General features: G+C 33.1%; 2 protein-coding genes across 8 annotated transcripts in view; both read right to left on the reverse strand.

Moving 5' to 3' along the window:
* TMF1 (TATA element modulatory factor 1) overlaps positions 1-10,474 on the reverse strand; it is a 31,711-nt gene extending 21,237 nt beyond the window's left edge. Inside the window, exons 1-6 of one of the 4 annotated variants that reach the window (XM_011358479.2) lie at positions 10,111-10,474; positions 7,850-7,923; positions 6,482-7,693; positions 4,665-4,768; positions 3,918-4,044; positions 2,090-2,195 (exon numbers count right to left, since the gene is read on the reverse strand). In XM_011358479.2, coding sequence (XP_011356781.1) covers positions 2,090-2,195; positions 3,918-4,044; positions 4,665-4,768; positions 6,482-7,693; positions 7,850-7,923; positions 10,111-10,252 — 1,765 coding nt within the window. In that variant the 5' untranslated portion in view covers positions 10,253-10,474. Of the gene's footprint in view, positions 1-2,089; positions 2,196-3,917; positions 4,045-4,664; positions 4,769-6,481; positions 7,694-7,849; positions 7,924-8,075; positions 8,176-10,110 lie in introns of those variants that run through there. The other 3 variants (XM_011358482.2, XM_011358481.2, XM_011358480.2) reach the window with 3 other exon arrangements.
* A 1,903-nt stretch (positions 10,475-12,377) lies between these two features.
* UBA3 (ubiquitin like modifier activating enzyme 3) overlaps positions 12,378-16,232 on the reverse strand; it is a 20,290-nt gene continuing 16,435 nt past the window's right edge. For 2 of the 4 annotated variants that reach the window (XM_011358484.2, XM_011358486.2), the window contains 7 exons: positions 14,975-15,028; positions 14,430-14,466; positions 14,262-14,343; positions 13,834-13,934; positions 13,648-13,711; positions 13,498-13,552; positions 12,378-13,166 (listed from right to left, as the gene is read on the reverse strand). In XM_011358484.2, coding sequence (XP_011356786.1) covers positions 13,078-13,166; positions 13,498-13,552; positions 13,648-13,711; positions 13,834-13,934; positions 14,262-14,343; positions 14,430-14,466; positions 14,975-15,028 — 482 coding nt within the window. In that variant the 3' untranslated portion in view covers positions 12,378-13,077. The remainder of the gene's footprint in view (positions 13,167-13,497; positions 13,553-13,647; positions 13,712-13,833; positions 13,935-14,261; positions 14,344-14,429; positions 14,467-14,974; positions 15,029-16,232) is intronic. The other 2 variants (XM_011358483.2, XM_011358485.2) reach the window with 1 other exon arrangement.

A 16,232-nucleotide genomic window follows, 5' to 3' on the forward strand; every position in this document is an offset into this window, starting at 1 on the left:
AAAGCAGCTACCTACAGGGAGCACCCATAAGACTGGCAGCTGAGTTCTTAAAAGACACTATGCAGGACAGAAGGACTTCATACAAAATATTCGATGTAATGAAAACCCGGGAGCTACAACCAAGAATACTTTATCCAGCAAAGCTATCATTTAGAGTCGAAAGATAGACAAAGAGCTTCCTAGACAAAAATAAGCTAAGAGAATTTATCATCACCAAGCCAGTATTACAGGAAATGTTGGAGAAACTTCTTTAAGAAGAAAACACATGTATCAAAAACAGGAATAAAGAATGGTAATAACTACATTCCTATGAACAAGTACCTCAAGTGGAAAAGAATTAAGTGCTCCAACCAAAAGACAGAGTGGCCGAATGGATAAAACAAGATCCCTACATGCTGCCTACAAGAGACTCACAGATTAAAAGACACACACAGACTAAAAGGAAGGGGACAGTAAAGATATTGCCTTGATGGACCTAGAGGATACTGTGCTGAATGAAATGGGTCAGCTAGAGAAAGACAAACATCGCATGATTTCACATACATGTGGAATCTAAAGAACAAAATCAACGACAACAACAAAAGTGGAAATAAACTCGTAGATACAGAGACTACTTAAAGGGACACTAGATGGGAAGAGGGATGAGGTGGACAAAAACAAGGTAAAGGAATTAAGAGGTACAAATGGATAGTTGTGGAACAGACATGGAGACGTAGCGTGGGGAAGGTGGTTAACAATGTTGTAATAAATATGTAAGGGGGAAGGGGGTACTAGTTTTAGTGGGGTGATTATTTTGCACGTTATGTGGATCTCTGATCACTATGCTATACAACTGAAACTGGTATATTATTGTATGCCAACTATAACTGAAAAAAAGATCTCACTGAAGTGTACACAAGCAATTAATTTTCTATTATACTTCAATAAAGACAGGGGGAAAAAACCCTGAAAGCTCCTGAAGGACATGGAGTGTGTTGTATTTATTACTGTATCGAACACAATATTTGATATACTAACTGTGAAGTATTAGCTTAATAAATGAAAAAGAAAAATTGGGTAAAACTAATTTTTAAATATAAAGTGATTGTTTCCAATTGTTCTCAAATACTTACTTTGGAAATTCATTTAATGTTCAATGACTTAAGCACAGAAATTTTCAACTCACTATTATTTATAATATTAACATTTTAGAAACAAATGTACAACACAGGAAAACAGTAAGATAAATTATGGTATATCCATATAATGGACTTTAATATAGCCATAAATAATGGTATCAAAGTATTTAATGGCATAGGGAAATGTAAAAGGGAGATTGCAAATTAGATATATGATCTTAATTATGTTTAAAATGTGTTAAAATGCATTATAAAGGAACAAAAAGAAATTAATAGTTTCTTATAAAATTGGATTATGGTTTATTTTTTCTCTCTTCATATACTTCCTATAACTTCAAAACTTACTGCAAGTAGCAAGTATTGTTCTTTTAACTAGAAAAACTTTAAGAAATGAAAAATCAAAATTCACTTAAACTCCTTTTCCAAAACTCTCTTCTTTCATGTATTACATAAACTAATTTTAGTGTCTATTTGTAAGAATTTAAGTCATGAAGAATCTTTAATTTCTATAACTCTAATTATAAACCTTTCCATAGAAAAGTGCTTAATAACTAAAAAATTAAAACATGGATATAATGAAAAATTCACTATCAAATGCCAGACGAATACAAAATACCATAGAGTACCCAAACTAGAGACTCAGACACTATAAAAACTCCAGAATTATAACCTTCAAATATCTTGGTTTAAATGACAAGCTCTAAAACCTGTTACAAGCTTTCCTCAGGAAGCATAAACTTCTATTTTTCAGGGAGTTATCTTACCTCCCTAGAAACAATGTTACAGATATATATCTCTGCCTCTATAAATCTTGCTCCCCATTTTTCCATACACTGTCACATACCACTTCTGAAATTTAAGTCCAAACCTTCCTTGCTCCAATATTTTTTTTATTAGGAAGCTACAGCCAGTTATGTTGCAAGTATTTTTCCTGTTTATACAATATTTTTCATAATCAATTAAATACGCACCTTCTTCCATTAACCCTTGGATCTGCTCATCTTTCTCTTTCAGTAGGTCTGCAGTTTCACTGCTATTTAATCTAGTCGCAAGTTCTTCTTTTATACTTTTGATTTCCTAATTTTTAAAAAATGTAAATACCATAAAGAATTACTTTTCATTGAAAAAATTTTTTTCAATTTTTTTTCCATATTCAAAAAAGTCATCAATAATCATATTGTTGATAAGAATCCATAAATTTTGTCCTGTTAAGCCAGATTTATTACCTTGGTTAATTAAGACTAAGGAAATAGCTTTGAAAATGTTATAGAAAACCTGAATTCAGACATAAACAGGTTTTAATATGGAAATGTAAATGAGAATAAGTTACATTTCAATACCCTTCTTGAATATCTCTACATACATTTTCTACAAACATTATATTTGGAACATTTCAAAGAGTACACGTCCCATCTTTCACTGTATGTCTTTTCCTCATTAAAATTCACTGCACTTACAAGTGTGTTGTGAAATGGCAGAAAAAACAATTATATAAAGTTTGATCTTCTTTAATAAAGCAGAGATTCAGCAGAAACATGTCAAGGAGGTAGTTTACCTTTTAAAACTAATGGAAAAGTATGTGAAGAGTTCTGAGTTAAAATCTGGTTTTAAGAAATGCTCTGAAACTAAACAGGTAAAAAAACTAACATTAGGTATTTAAATCATACTTTAATCCTCACAACATTCCTATGAGGAAGGCACTTGTATCATTCAACTATGTAAATAAGAAAACTAATACTCAGAAAAACTGAGTAAACTTTGAAGGTCAGAGAGCTATTAAAGTGGAGAATTATGACTTGAAACCAGGTCTGTGAATCCCAATGCCCATCCTCTAACCACCCACAACATTGCTATCCACTTTCCAACTATCAAAATTTGATTCAAATATCAAGGTCCAGTAAGACCATCATATCTTCCACAAAACCGTCCTCATTTCCCTGGTCAGAATTCATCCTCTGTGATACCATTCCAAACTGCTCATTCATTTCTATCTATAACTTATTATAGATAAGTACTATATAGTTGCACTATATAGTACATTATAGTTGACAACTAGTACTATATAGTTGACATTGTCTTCTACCACTAGAAAAGCAAATTCATCACTTAAGGTAATTACTAAACTTGGTTGGTTACCAATTTCTGAAATAGCCAACTATTCCAAATTATAAGAATTAGAACAATGGTTCCTAACCAGGAGTAATTTTGCTCCCAAGGAGACATTTAGCAACATCTGGCAACATTTTCAATTAGCACAAGTGATATGTGTGCCGGGCAGGGGGGGCTGGTGATTGGGGTAGAAAATGGGGAAGGGAGGGTGATACTATCATCTTTAGGAAGGGGCCTGGGCTAATAAATACCCTACCATGTACAGGACAGTCCCATACAACATAAAATTATCCAACTCAAAATGTCAATAGTGCTGAGGTTAAGAAATTCTACATTAGAATAAATCAATATTATGCCTCTAAGAGTCACTAACAATTAGAAATTATTTTAAAATTATTTTGACTTGAAGCAGCATATGTAATATGTTTGAAGTGGTAGGAAAATAATAAATGAGAGTAAAGATAAATTTTATTTATATAGTGCCATTTAGATTTAAGTGTTATTTATTTTGATAGGATTATCATTTACAAAAATTATTTTAGGGATCCCTGCTATGTATCTTGCAAGAACTTATACATAAGTTATATAGACAAGTACTTCCTTAATATTTTTTAAAGTATCAAAATTGAAGGCACATCTCAAAAAAAATCTATGTCTCTATGATTTAATATTATTTTAAACTTCCATTACCTTTTTAGCAGCATCTCTCTCTTTGCAGGCTAGCTGAACTTTCTTTTCCGCTTCTGCAATTCTTTGAGTAAACTCATCTTTCAAGGAAGAAATGCTGCTGCTTTCTTCTTTCACTCTGAACATTTCACTAAATTTAAAATAACACCGAAACTGAGGACACTTATTTATATATTCCAAAGGTAACAAGATGAGTTCAGTTTGCAAAATGAAAATATCATTGTCTTCAACACACACCTTACTAAAATAGATTGATTTTAGGTCTGTTAACTTTTCAAAGAAAAATCACCTGTTTAAAACACTTCAAAGAAAACCTATTCATAACTGAAAATGTCACAATATTTGATATGTAAAAATAAAAAAAAGGAAATTAAATTTTTCATTTTTGAATCTTGTGTCACAGTTTACCAATCACCTCTTAAGGTACACCAATACTCATTTTTTTAGTATCACAGTTTTCTTTAAAGACATGTTTTACATCTCTAATACTAAAAGATTATAAATAATAAGGGAAAAGAGATTTTTTGTTTTTTTGGAAAACACCTATCTTCAATGCCAAAGATAATATGGTAAAGAAAATGTGAGGAGAAAAGAAATCTCTAAAGTTAGAACTGAAATGCTATTCAAATTTCAATAATTATAAACAAGTTAAATTATAAACCATTTTAATTTAAAAAAAAATTTAAATAATAACCAAGTATATGGGCTTTATAAGATGTGTAAAATTATTCACATTTGTAAAATACTTACTCTTTCAGATTATCATAAGCTTCTTCTAGAAGCGCTTTTTCTTTACTAAGAGATAATAACTGAGCTTCCCTTTTATCGAGTTTCTCATTCAGAAATTCAAGTCTCTGGATAAGGAGAATACACAAAAGTCAAACATTTAACTTTAAAAAACCATTTCTATATGCAGATGATGGGTTAAAAACATAACCTAATCACTATAATAAAAAAAAAAAACAGTATTAGCTCATAAAAAGAATTAAAAATAATAATGGGAACATAATAAACACAGTACAAGAACTCATAATATAGCTGGTAGGAGGACAACCACATAGCAGGTGGGAGTATTAATTAGTAAACTGCTTTGGAAAACAATCAGGCAATATCTAGTTGAAGATCTACATACCCTTTGATGTAGAAAATTCTACTTTTAGGTATGCCTTAGAAAACTCTTGCATATATACAGGAACATTTAGAGCTATTTCTAACAGCAAAAACTTGAGAACAGTGTGCATGTCCCACCAAAAGAGGAAGAGAGATAGATGTAATCAAAAAAGATAAAAGGGCTTCAAAGCCTCTAACAATGTTCTAGGTATCCTAGCTGGGTAGTGGATATACAAACAAGTGTGTTTTTCTATATTATTCTTTAACCCAAAAATGTAACATATAATTTTTTTATGATACATTGCATTTAAAAATAAAAGTAATTTTAGAAAAACTATAGGCATGCAATTTTAAAATCTCTAAAAAATATCTGTGTTAAGTAAACAAAAAAGAATGGTTAGAATATTTTATTCCTTAGGTCCTGCTGAAGCAGTGATAAACATGCATGAAGGGAGAGGAATGTGCCTTTTGCACTAAAAAAAAAAATTCTTACCTGATTTAGGTCTAGTTTAGAAATCATTTACCTTATGAAAATAGTTCAAAAATATCTTACTGATAATAAATAGTATTGGTTTCTAGAAATTCAAACTGCTAGGTGAAGCTACAGCATGGCATTTTGTTTGTGAATAATATTAAACCAAGGTAAGAAAATCTTTTTTTTCTTTAACATTAAGTAATTCAATACAGGCACTTACAGGATATTTCTTCAAGACATCCTATATCTCAGAGTTTATTAAAGATGCCAAATTCAATTCAATTTCTATATCAAAAAATCATAGGGAAAACCAAAACTGTGACTTAATGTTAGTTAAAAAATTTACACCACTTTCCTTTTATACGTATTAGGTAGAAGCAATTTGTCATTCCTAAGCAATGCCTTTGTTCACTGAACATTTCCCTTTCTGAAGATAGCTATCAAAAGAAAATATCAAAAATAATATAAAAGAGAAAAGGAAATGGGAACAAAACATCAAGAAAAACATTAGTAATTAATCTAAAAACTAAATTTTTCATTTAAGATTTGCTACAAATAACATGAACATGCAAAAAATGTTTTGATATAAGAAACCCATAAAATATTTGTTTTAGCTTCTCTATCTACAAAGAAGTTGAAGATATTTGTTAATATACAAAGACAGTCTTTCGCAAACTGACGAATTAATGAGCATAGTATAACAGAATTATAAGATGCTAAGGATTCAACAGCAAAAGCATAAGATGAAAGCTTTTTTTAGGTTTAGTTATATTGAAATATCAACTTATGTTACTACAATAGTTGCCTTGGAGAAATTTCAAATAATTTATTATGAATAACTCTTAAAGTCCTTAATGCCACATTTAAATGGCAAAATACCTATTTTTTAATCAGTATAAATCATGATGCATCACTAAATATTAAAAACACATGATTTAATCTCTGAAAGCATATCCAAAATCCCCTTCGAATTTCTAGTTACCTTGCAAACATCTTCCTTCCCAAAAAGTGCTTCTGGCTGACTTTCAGTAGCTTTGCACTGCTCAGTCACCTTTTCTAAGACAGTATGTCCTTCATTTATTGGTGTAGAAGGAAACAAGATATCAGGCTGTTCACAATTAACAGGAGTTGCACTTCGTCCACTTTCTTCCATTTCTGTTTCTTCAGTGGGTATTATTAATGTTTCATTTACTTCTTGCTCAGATTTTCCTTCAACAGATTCAACTATTTTAGTCTTTGGAGTTGAAACTATAATAGGTACTAAAGCATATCCCTTGCTTGACAATTCATCATCTGAATTGATTTCACTTACACTTCGGCTATCTAATGACTGTACACTAAACGAGTCTATTCTTTCAAAAGCATCAGAAGAACAGCAACTTTCAGTGAGTTTTTGGAAATCGTCTAAACGATTATATTCAGGACAAGCAGATGCTGAGAGAAGCTGAAAAGATGTCTGCATTAAGTGAAGACTTGATTTTGAATCTGTATTCTCTTGTCTCGAACTTGCTGAGCTCTCACTTATTACACTTTCATGATCTAAAACTTCAATATCACTGGTGGTAGAAGTACCTGATGAGAAGGTACTAACAGGAGGAGAAGGTGTATTGCTCTGTCTGTCTTCATGCTTTTGTTCCTTAGGTTCAGAAGCCACATCCTTTGTTTCTGCTGTAGGAGACTGTGTAGACATATTAGATACATTTTCTCCAGTTGTTTTCACATTAATTACACTCTCAGATACTTTCAAACTTATGGTTGGCATCTTTATATCAGATTCTTTATTAACAGTTTCTTCATGTTTGCCTTCAGTTTTAGATGACAGAGTATCTACTGCCAGAGTTTCCCCAGATGATACACAAAGAGAAGGGTCTTTTACTTGTGACTCAGTTGTTTCTGTTCTTCTTGACTGTCCTGTGTGCAAGGATCCCTGTAAGGTGTTTTTCACTTCTTCTTCTAGTCTCTGTGATTTAGCTGGCGGTTTTGATACCACTGGGCTCTTCTGAATGGTCTGTACATCCGTTGGAGAGAGAAAGGCACTGAAGAAAGTTTCAGATTCATCTACCACAGTTCTCTGAACTGGCTTTGTAATTGCTTTAGGAGAGGTTACTGGTTGACTCTGAGGTTCGGTCTTTGATTTTAACCCCCAGGTTGAAGTATCCCATCCTCCACTGACAGGGGGACTTACTTCTTCGACCAAAAAAATAAATAAATAAATAAATAAATTTAAAAAGGATATCTATTATATTATAATATAAATTAATATTATAATTTATATAAGTCAATATAAATGTTTTTTTTTAAATCTATAGAATTCAACCTATAATTTGCACCTCTTAAACTCCTTACTTACCACATAATTAATTAGTTCATGGGTTAACTTTGGGCCTTCAAGAGAGGAAGTAGTGTGGAACTGTCCAAGAGGAACTAGGAACAAAGATAAAAGACTTCTGGCCTACCAGAAGCAAGTATGTTATTCCCTCCCACAACAAATTAAGAAAGTAATGGTATCTTATAAAACCCATGCTAAGTCCAAGATATATATGATGCATTTCACAACAGACAGTATCTTCACTTACAGGTCATGTGCAGTCATGGCAAATTGTTGCTACCTTCTGAACAGAGAGTTCCATCTTAATTTTATTCTCGTAACGTCAATAAAAAACATATAGTTGAGTGCTAGACAAGAGGGCAACAATCAAAAACTGAACCTAAAATACTTCTAACAAATGTTCTTTTCCAAAGATCAAAGTAAACTGATGAGAACAGTAACTTCTTAAGGACAAATTCATTTTCATCCACTTAATGACAAGCTCATTCTCCAAGTCCCACTCTCCAAACTCACATTTTATGAGAAAGTTTTATTCTCTTCCAAAATTCCAAGTTATGTCAGCAATTAGGTCATATGAATTTCAGAAATGGGCATTTTTATTAGAATTATTGCTTTTAGAAATAATGGCAGTTTACACTAGGATTTTTAAAAATACTAAGGAGAAAATAACTTTGGGTGGGAAAAAACAGTATCAGTCATAGAAATATACACTATTAAAAAACCTAATGATAAAAAATGGCATAGTCTCTAAAATATTTAAAGCATTTTTTAAAAATTCTGCCTTTTCTAAATTCAAAAGTGGCTGAGCAGAATTATCATAAGTTATGCAAAATTAGAAGGTGGTGAGGAGAGCACAAGTACCTAAAAGCTCCTAAGAGTCTATCCTTTAAAATGATTTTGGAGGTATGTAGAAAACTTCAGTTTAGAGGGGCATAGTTTATATCCATTTGTTTAGTATATGAAAACAATTTTAAGAAATGTAGAAAACCAAAATTAAAGATGAAAATGAACAAGAAAGATTAAGTTGGCTAATTAGTTTAATTTATTGAGTCATCTTAAGGAACTACATGTCAAATGTTGACTCTTAGAGATATGTTTTCTATAAATCCTAGCATTATCTGATATCCACATAAATTACTTCATACTGAAGACTGATAATCTTGTAATGATGGCAATGTAAAACATAGACGATCAACAAACATTTATGGCATTTCATTAAAATTTAAGTCTATTCTGGATAACCTATTTTAAAAAATGAATTATATAGGACAATTCAAGCCCCAAGTTTCATAAAATAAGTATCCTTATATTTAAAACTTATATTGTCTCCTCTAAAGTTCAATAATTCAAATGTGGGGTATGTATGTCAAAGGAAGTTGAGCTACTCCAACAAGGTAAAAATCTTGTAAAAATAAGAGCATGACATATACACACATAGGCCAAAATGTCTTAAAGTGAGATACCTCAAATTTAGGTACTGACTTTTTTCAACGATGTAAAATTAAAATTAAAACCCAAAAAGGAGTAGTCAAGAATAACTTACTCTTTTTCACAGAGGTCACACGCACCCCAAATCTGCAAATCTTTACCCCACACACCAATATGCTAAACTGTTCCTTAGACTTAGAGCCAAAAGCAATGGAAGATTGCTGAAAGATTAAGCTCACCTGTTTGGAAATAAACTGTGATGCAAGCCCAAAATCTTGGGCCACAGTGTCCACGGGTAGTATTTGCAGCATATTCTGCCCCTTGCCCGCTGAGTGGCCTGTAAGTTACTTACCCTTTCTGGGCCTCGTTTCTGTTAAACACGGATAAGAGACCCTAACTCGAGGAGCTGCTTTGCAAATGAGAAAGCCATACAAAGCACATTACGCGCTACTAAGCACAAAATGCTCCCTTAATGTTAGCGACTGTTCCTCCTGTCCCTGATGTACTTCGGTTCTTGGCTCCAGGTCCCAAGAGTGCAGCGATTCCAGAGGGTTGTGACTGGAGCTCCGTCCAGGGAGCGCGTGGGGACAAGACCATCAAATAAAGTCCCTTTCATCTGAGGCCCGCAAAACCTGCACCCAGGGCCACAGGCAACGAGGAACATGGGGACAGATTTTCCCTCGGCAAAAGAGCGAAGACAAGTTGGAAACAAAATAAACCTGTGAGGATGCCCCGGGGAGAAATGACTTCCTCAGAACTCTCTCGTGAGGCAGGATCCCTGTATACACCCCTTCACCTGTTTGTTTACCTCAGAAGAGAAGCCTGCAGGAGCCTAAGGCTGCTCCTCTCCTTACCCGGCTCTCCGTAAGGAATGGTCTCCGCCCAGGCGCTCGGCTCCTCTTCCTGGATGTCTAGGACTCTGTCGATGGACTTCTGGGCCTGAGACAAGGCCTGCTTAGCGAAGCTGGAGAGCTGGGAGGCGTTGAACCAACTCATCTTCCCTCCTCAGCCGACAGTGGTGGCGGCAGCACCAAGCGGGAAGGTCGAGGGTCAGGCTGACTGGCGCAGGCCTGGGGAGGGGTACAGCCTCGCTCCCTTCTCCACTCGACGGCTTCTGTTAGCGGGTACCCATGACCCGAAGTCTCCCCCGAAGCCGGGAGGTTACCCTCGCCCTTCCCACAAGAGACGAAGAACTGGACTGCGCATGCGCCGGCTTCTTCCACGTACACACCAACCAAATCCCGGAGCCCCGAGTTCCGTCGATAGACGGAAAAACAAGACGAACGTTGACGTCACATCCGGGAGCCAAGTTGCCATTAGTTACCGAGGAACGCGGAACAGTTTCTATCCACAGGTCTTCTCAGCCACCCGAAAACTGCAGTTATGAGCAGAGGCTGATTCCTTTGCGAGGAACAAACGAGTTTTCATGTGGGTTCCTTCCTAGAAAATAGCTCACGTACTAAGAGCTAGTGTCTTGCGAGCCATAGGGAAATTTGGGACTCGCATTTCTCTTACTTAGCACTTTACCTCAAATATTTAATCATTTCTATGTTAACTTGGCCTTAAGGAGGAATCTTGAGTTCCAGTTTGCCTAAAAATACTAGACATTGTATAAAAGACCTGCTCCAGCCTGATGGAAGTAAAAAGCCATCTTCCACAGTGAGTTGCAAGCTAGAATATGGGTAAAGAAGGCACGATCTTTCCCTCCCTTACAAGTCCACTCTAGGCCCCAGCCAAAACAAACCTGGGAAGCACTAATAAGCCTATTACTCAATTAATGTGTATTGTGCATATTATTTAAAATACAACTTTTGCTGTGTGTACTCCTCAAACATTTAGCTATATGAAGAAATCTAATTGGTGGTCTTCCTAATCTAGTCAGTACCTGTTTGCTTTGGCCCCTATAATGTTAAAAATAAAATTCTACCAAATTTAAAAGGCTGTATTTCATATAAAAATCCAATTTCTAGCTGATTTTGAAAAATATGAATAACATGGAAGAGTCAACAGAAGTGGTTGCCCTTTTAACAAATACTTTTCATTCCAGTTTGTCACAGATCTTACTACATTCTCTTATTACACCCTTCCTGCTGTGGTTATTTACCTAACCCGTCTGTCCCTTATATTTCAACACTTTACCCCACTGCAAGGAACCAAATCATAAGGGCTTATTTTTCTTTAAAAAAAAAAAGAAAATCAGATTTAAACTCTGCCTGCCCTTATGTTCTTTAAATAATTTTATTTAACTTCAATAAAAATTTACATGTTGAAAATCTTGCAGTTTACTAAATCTACTCAAGTAGCACTAAATAATTCAGGTTACTTGTTTATCTAAGTAGCTTGAGAAGGGGGTTTGGGGTAGATGAGGGTTGGAACCCCTCTTCCAAGACTTCTAATTGTACAATTGTGAGTAAATGACTTAAACTTTCTAAAACTATTCAGCTCTCTGGAGATACTGTCACCTTCTTCACAAGGGTACTTTGAGAATTATTATTGCACCTGTATAAAGAACTGAATGTTAGTTCCTTCATATTCAAAAATTTATACTGAATCTGTAACTAAATATTTTTAAGCAGAGAAATTTATCCCATATAATTTTATAATGAATCTTAAAATCATTTGTCAATATGGAGCTAGAAATAATAAATGAAAATTTAACCCAATGACATGTAATCAGAGCTTCTGAATAGAAAACTGCCATCTAAGTCAACAATGAACAGTGAAAACACATACTACATGTTCCCACACTGATACTAAAACTCATTTTACAGTAATTATGCTTGATTTTGTTTTAAGCCTTACTCTATTTGGGGGGGGGACATTTTAAGAGATCTTAATATAAATAGTTATTCCATTTCATTACAGTATTGTTAGGCAAATTAAATCAGTAGGCATTTACTGTGGCAAAAGTATTAATTCGGGGATCATTTCATAAATTATATAAATGTCTAACCAATGTTCTGTATACATGAAACTAACAATAAAATTAAATGAAAAAATTTTAATCTAAGTACAATAAAAATTGTGTATAATCCTGCTGCGCATTTCAAAATTACTACAGAACTACAGAACTATTAACTATCCTTAATATATTTTAAAAAGTTTCAGAGAGAAAAGTTGACAATATATGATTTTATTAATAAATAGTGCAAAAGCATCAGTGATAACTGTTTAAACATTAAATTTTTTAAACATCCATGTCTTGGTTTCAATGTTGTGCATATTGGCCTCTATGGCACTGTAAATAAACACATGAAAATAGTTCCCATTTCCATGCACAGGTATTCAGCTATAACACTATTTACAAATTACTATGGACAGGGTAACCTCTGCAGTAATTAATATTCAGTTGGACAGCCACAATTAAATGAATATTAAACAAGTAAGATGTAGGCTATGTTCAATATGCTCTAGATGTCGTTACAAAATTTAATGTTATTTGAAACTCAACTTTCTTATTTTCTTTAAGGGATATCTTTTGCATATGTGGGTGCTCAAATGAAAACTGAGGAATGCATTCTTTGACCATAATAACAAAATTCACATACACGAGGGTGTTTGCCTCTTCCTTGAAAAGAAGCAATACATTTGCTCATAATCTCTCTCTCCAGGCATTATTTACCATAATATTAATGAAAATACTTATAAGCATCAACCCCAAAATTGTGTTCAAGGGAAAGTTATAAAGTTAAAAAAGAGTGGCTCATTATATAAAAAGTCAAATTCCAGCAACACTAATGCTAAAAATGAATCAATTAAATTTCTTAGCATTCACGAAGTATATTTCCATAAGTTTTCTATTATGTGCAGATTTATTTTCCTTAAGAAGTAAAATGAAGTTTGAATAATACAGTCTGTGGCGTAGTGACATCAGCAACTGCCAGTTCTTGGCCGTCAACAAGTCCCAATTCTAAAACAGAAAAAGTAAAATTAACCCAAGCAAAAAAAAAAAAAATCTCGAAAACGATAACAACACACACATATCCAAACTATAGAGTATTAAGGTCATGATAAATATCAAAATCCAGTTCTCTTTAATCAAGTGAATACTATATTTGACTTCTTAGAGATTTTTAAAGATTCTACTAAAAGAGCAATTAATGCCATTACTGTTTCTAAAGATATAAGTAATTATGATATCATCATTTGAGGGTATTAAGATCAAATCTAGAAGCATTTGTTACTTTCTCTAAAGAAGAAAGAGAAATTGATTAGTAAATAAATATATTCATTTAAAATACCTTTCAGAGTCTTGGAGAGATTTGGCCTTGTTCGTTCTTCAATAGAGGTTACTGACTAGAAAACAAAATACTTTTAATGTAAAGCATATTAAATGAAATTAAGTTTTTAATATAATTTTGCAAAATAAATAAAAACTGAACATTTATCACCTGTAAGTAAAGTGTTCTATTTTTTCCCTCTAATGTGGCTGTGATGGCTGGAGATTTCATCTGCCTAAATATAATTATGAAGGAAAAAAACCATCAAACATCACTTTTTAAAACACGATTCTAGTTTTTAAAGTTTTAAAATCTTAAAACTTATTCTACAACAAAACAAAAGTCCAGAACACTTACAGAGAAGCACTATTGGTTAAATAATCCAAAACCTCCTGTAGTTTAGCTGATGGAGAAAACTGAATATTTTGTGGCAGCTGGCTACAAGCTGGACAGTTTTCCTACATATATAAAACACAATAAATCACAGCAGCAGATGCACCAATGAGTCTCCTTACAACAATGAAATGAAAAGTTGTTTTATAACCATGTTTATTTCCTATAAACAAACTCTAATGCTTTAAAACCTGCTTTTCATAGGCCATTTTTCCTAAATTAGTTATATAGTTATTCCAAGCTATACTAGAAAAGATATATAATAATTAGGTTTCTGGAAGTTAGAAAATACTTAGGGTATGGGCAATTTTATTCATATTTCTAATCAGTAATTAATATTTAAAAATTAAAGTATGCATTATCAAAAAAGTTATCAGTAGTATAATACTAACCTTTCTTTCTGCTTCAAATGTGTATGTGTACAGTCCATCTACATCATTGAATACCAAGTAGTTATTAAGGGGAATATATGCACTGTAATGAAAAAAATGTTTATCTTTAAATAATTGAGCCAGATCAAAACAGAGAAGTACATACACATTAAAAATGAAACCCATTACCTTGTGGCTATTTTAAAAACCTCAGTGGCACACACAGCTGAAGAGGGGAGAAAACAGAGGTGTTTTAACTTAATGAAAATGAGACAATTAAAATTAGTTTTTAAAAGTCAGTTGTAGATCAGAACAGATAAATTTACAAGCCTATTGATTAAAATATAGGTTAATATATAATCTTATATTTAAAAAACTGGAAAAGTTAACAAATTTTATATTTGTTTTGCATAATCCAAGTGAGGTTAATATTACATGTTTTCCTTCCTCTTCTTTGAAATAATGAGCAGACTGTCATACCAATTAAAAAGAAATGGTACTAAAATGTCACCCTACTGCAGAACACTTCATGACATAATGTTAAGACAAAATATATACAAGTTCCAATAGCTTATTCTTTTTTGACAGCTTAATTATACCATCCACCCAAGAAGATATGAAATTCCTAGAACACCAGTTTTCTGAGATCAACTGGCTAAAAAAATGTCAATTTAGATATTGAATCAAAAACTAAAGGTAAGAAACAAAATTTAAGCAGTGGCCTTTTTTCTCACCTGCAATGACTGCATTTGTGGAAGCTACCGCAGGAATGATTCGTTTTACTACTCCTGAAAAAATACACTTATTAAAACATGTTGGTGTCTTTTAAAAAGCATGTATCTTAAGTTAGACAGTATAATTATTAAATATCATTTCATAACTTGATTTGCCAGGCTTTCAAGTCACAAAATAGACTTAAATTTAAGCATGAAGTAACCTTCTTTTATATTCCCATCATTTTGTAGCATGTTCAGAAGCTTAAAGAAATTACAGTAGCCAAAAAAAAAAAAAACCAACTCTTCACTAGGCTTCTTATAAAGATGAGACAATAATAGCTAACAATTAGAGTGTTTATTGTGTTCCAGGGACAGTGTGAAGATTAAACAGATATTACTGGCCCACAGTATTTTCGGTTCGCTCTACAACTTGTACTACACAAAATATTAAACACAGTTCTCTATTTTTACCCTTTTTTCATATCAGTATTCAGATTAGGAATGAACAAAGCCCCACCTTATACAATTTTTTTAAGTACAAAATAAATATTCTATAACTATACTGAATTGTTTATTTTAGAAAACAAAAACTTCAAAGAAAAGTAGCCATATTAATTATCTTGGAGTGTGAGGGAGCATTGAAAAATGTAACTTCTGGTGTAGGAAGGTTTCCAAAACTTAAGAAAAAAAGCAAATATGTAAGACGTGAAAGGAAGATAGTTAAGAAGTCTGGAAAGCTGTTTTTAAAATGTTAATTCTGACCATATGATTACATTTAATTTCAGAGAAGAAGAAATAAGGAGGAGCTAACCTAATGATGGTTAAACTGGAAGTTCTCCAGTGAACCACATATAGTAGGATGTACTGAAAGGAGAAACAGGTTGTCGCAAAAAATGAGGATAAAAAGAGACATGGCCCAATAAGAGCATTACCAAAATAATAAAGACTCCCTCCGTCCCCCACCCTTCAAAAAAGCTGAACTTCACTTCTAATTTTGCTTCTGTACTCCTTGTCAAATCCCTCAATCATCAAGTTGTAAAGCACACACCAAGCCCTGCTCAAAGTTATGGAAGAATGAACAAGACTACATATTGAAATGAGTTTACAGTTCCTGATAAGGACGAACTGAATTCATTTAATTCAGACAATTACCAAATCTGTACTATATGCCAGACACTGTTCTAGGTGTTATGATGAGTAGCAGTGAAAAAAATGACCTGCTCTTATAGAGCTTTCATTCTGGTGAGGAGATAACACACAAGTAAATACACAGGAA

This window comes from Pteropus vampyrus, unplaced genomic scaffold (assembly GCF_000151845.1).
Source record: "Pteropus vampyrus isolate Shadow unplaced genomic scaffold, Pvam_2.0 Scaffold41, whole genome shotgun sequence".
NCBI lineage: Eukaryota > Metazoa > Chordata > Mammalia > Chiroptera > Pteropodidae > Pteropus > Pteropus vampyrus.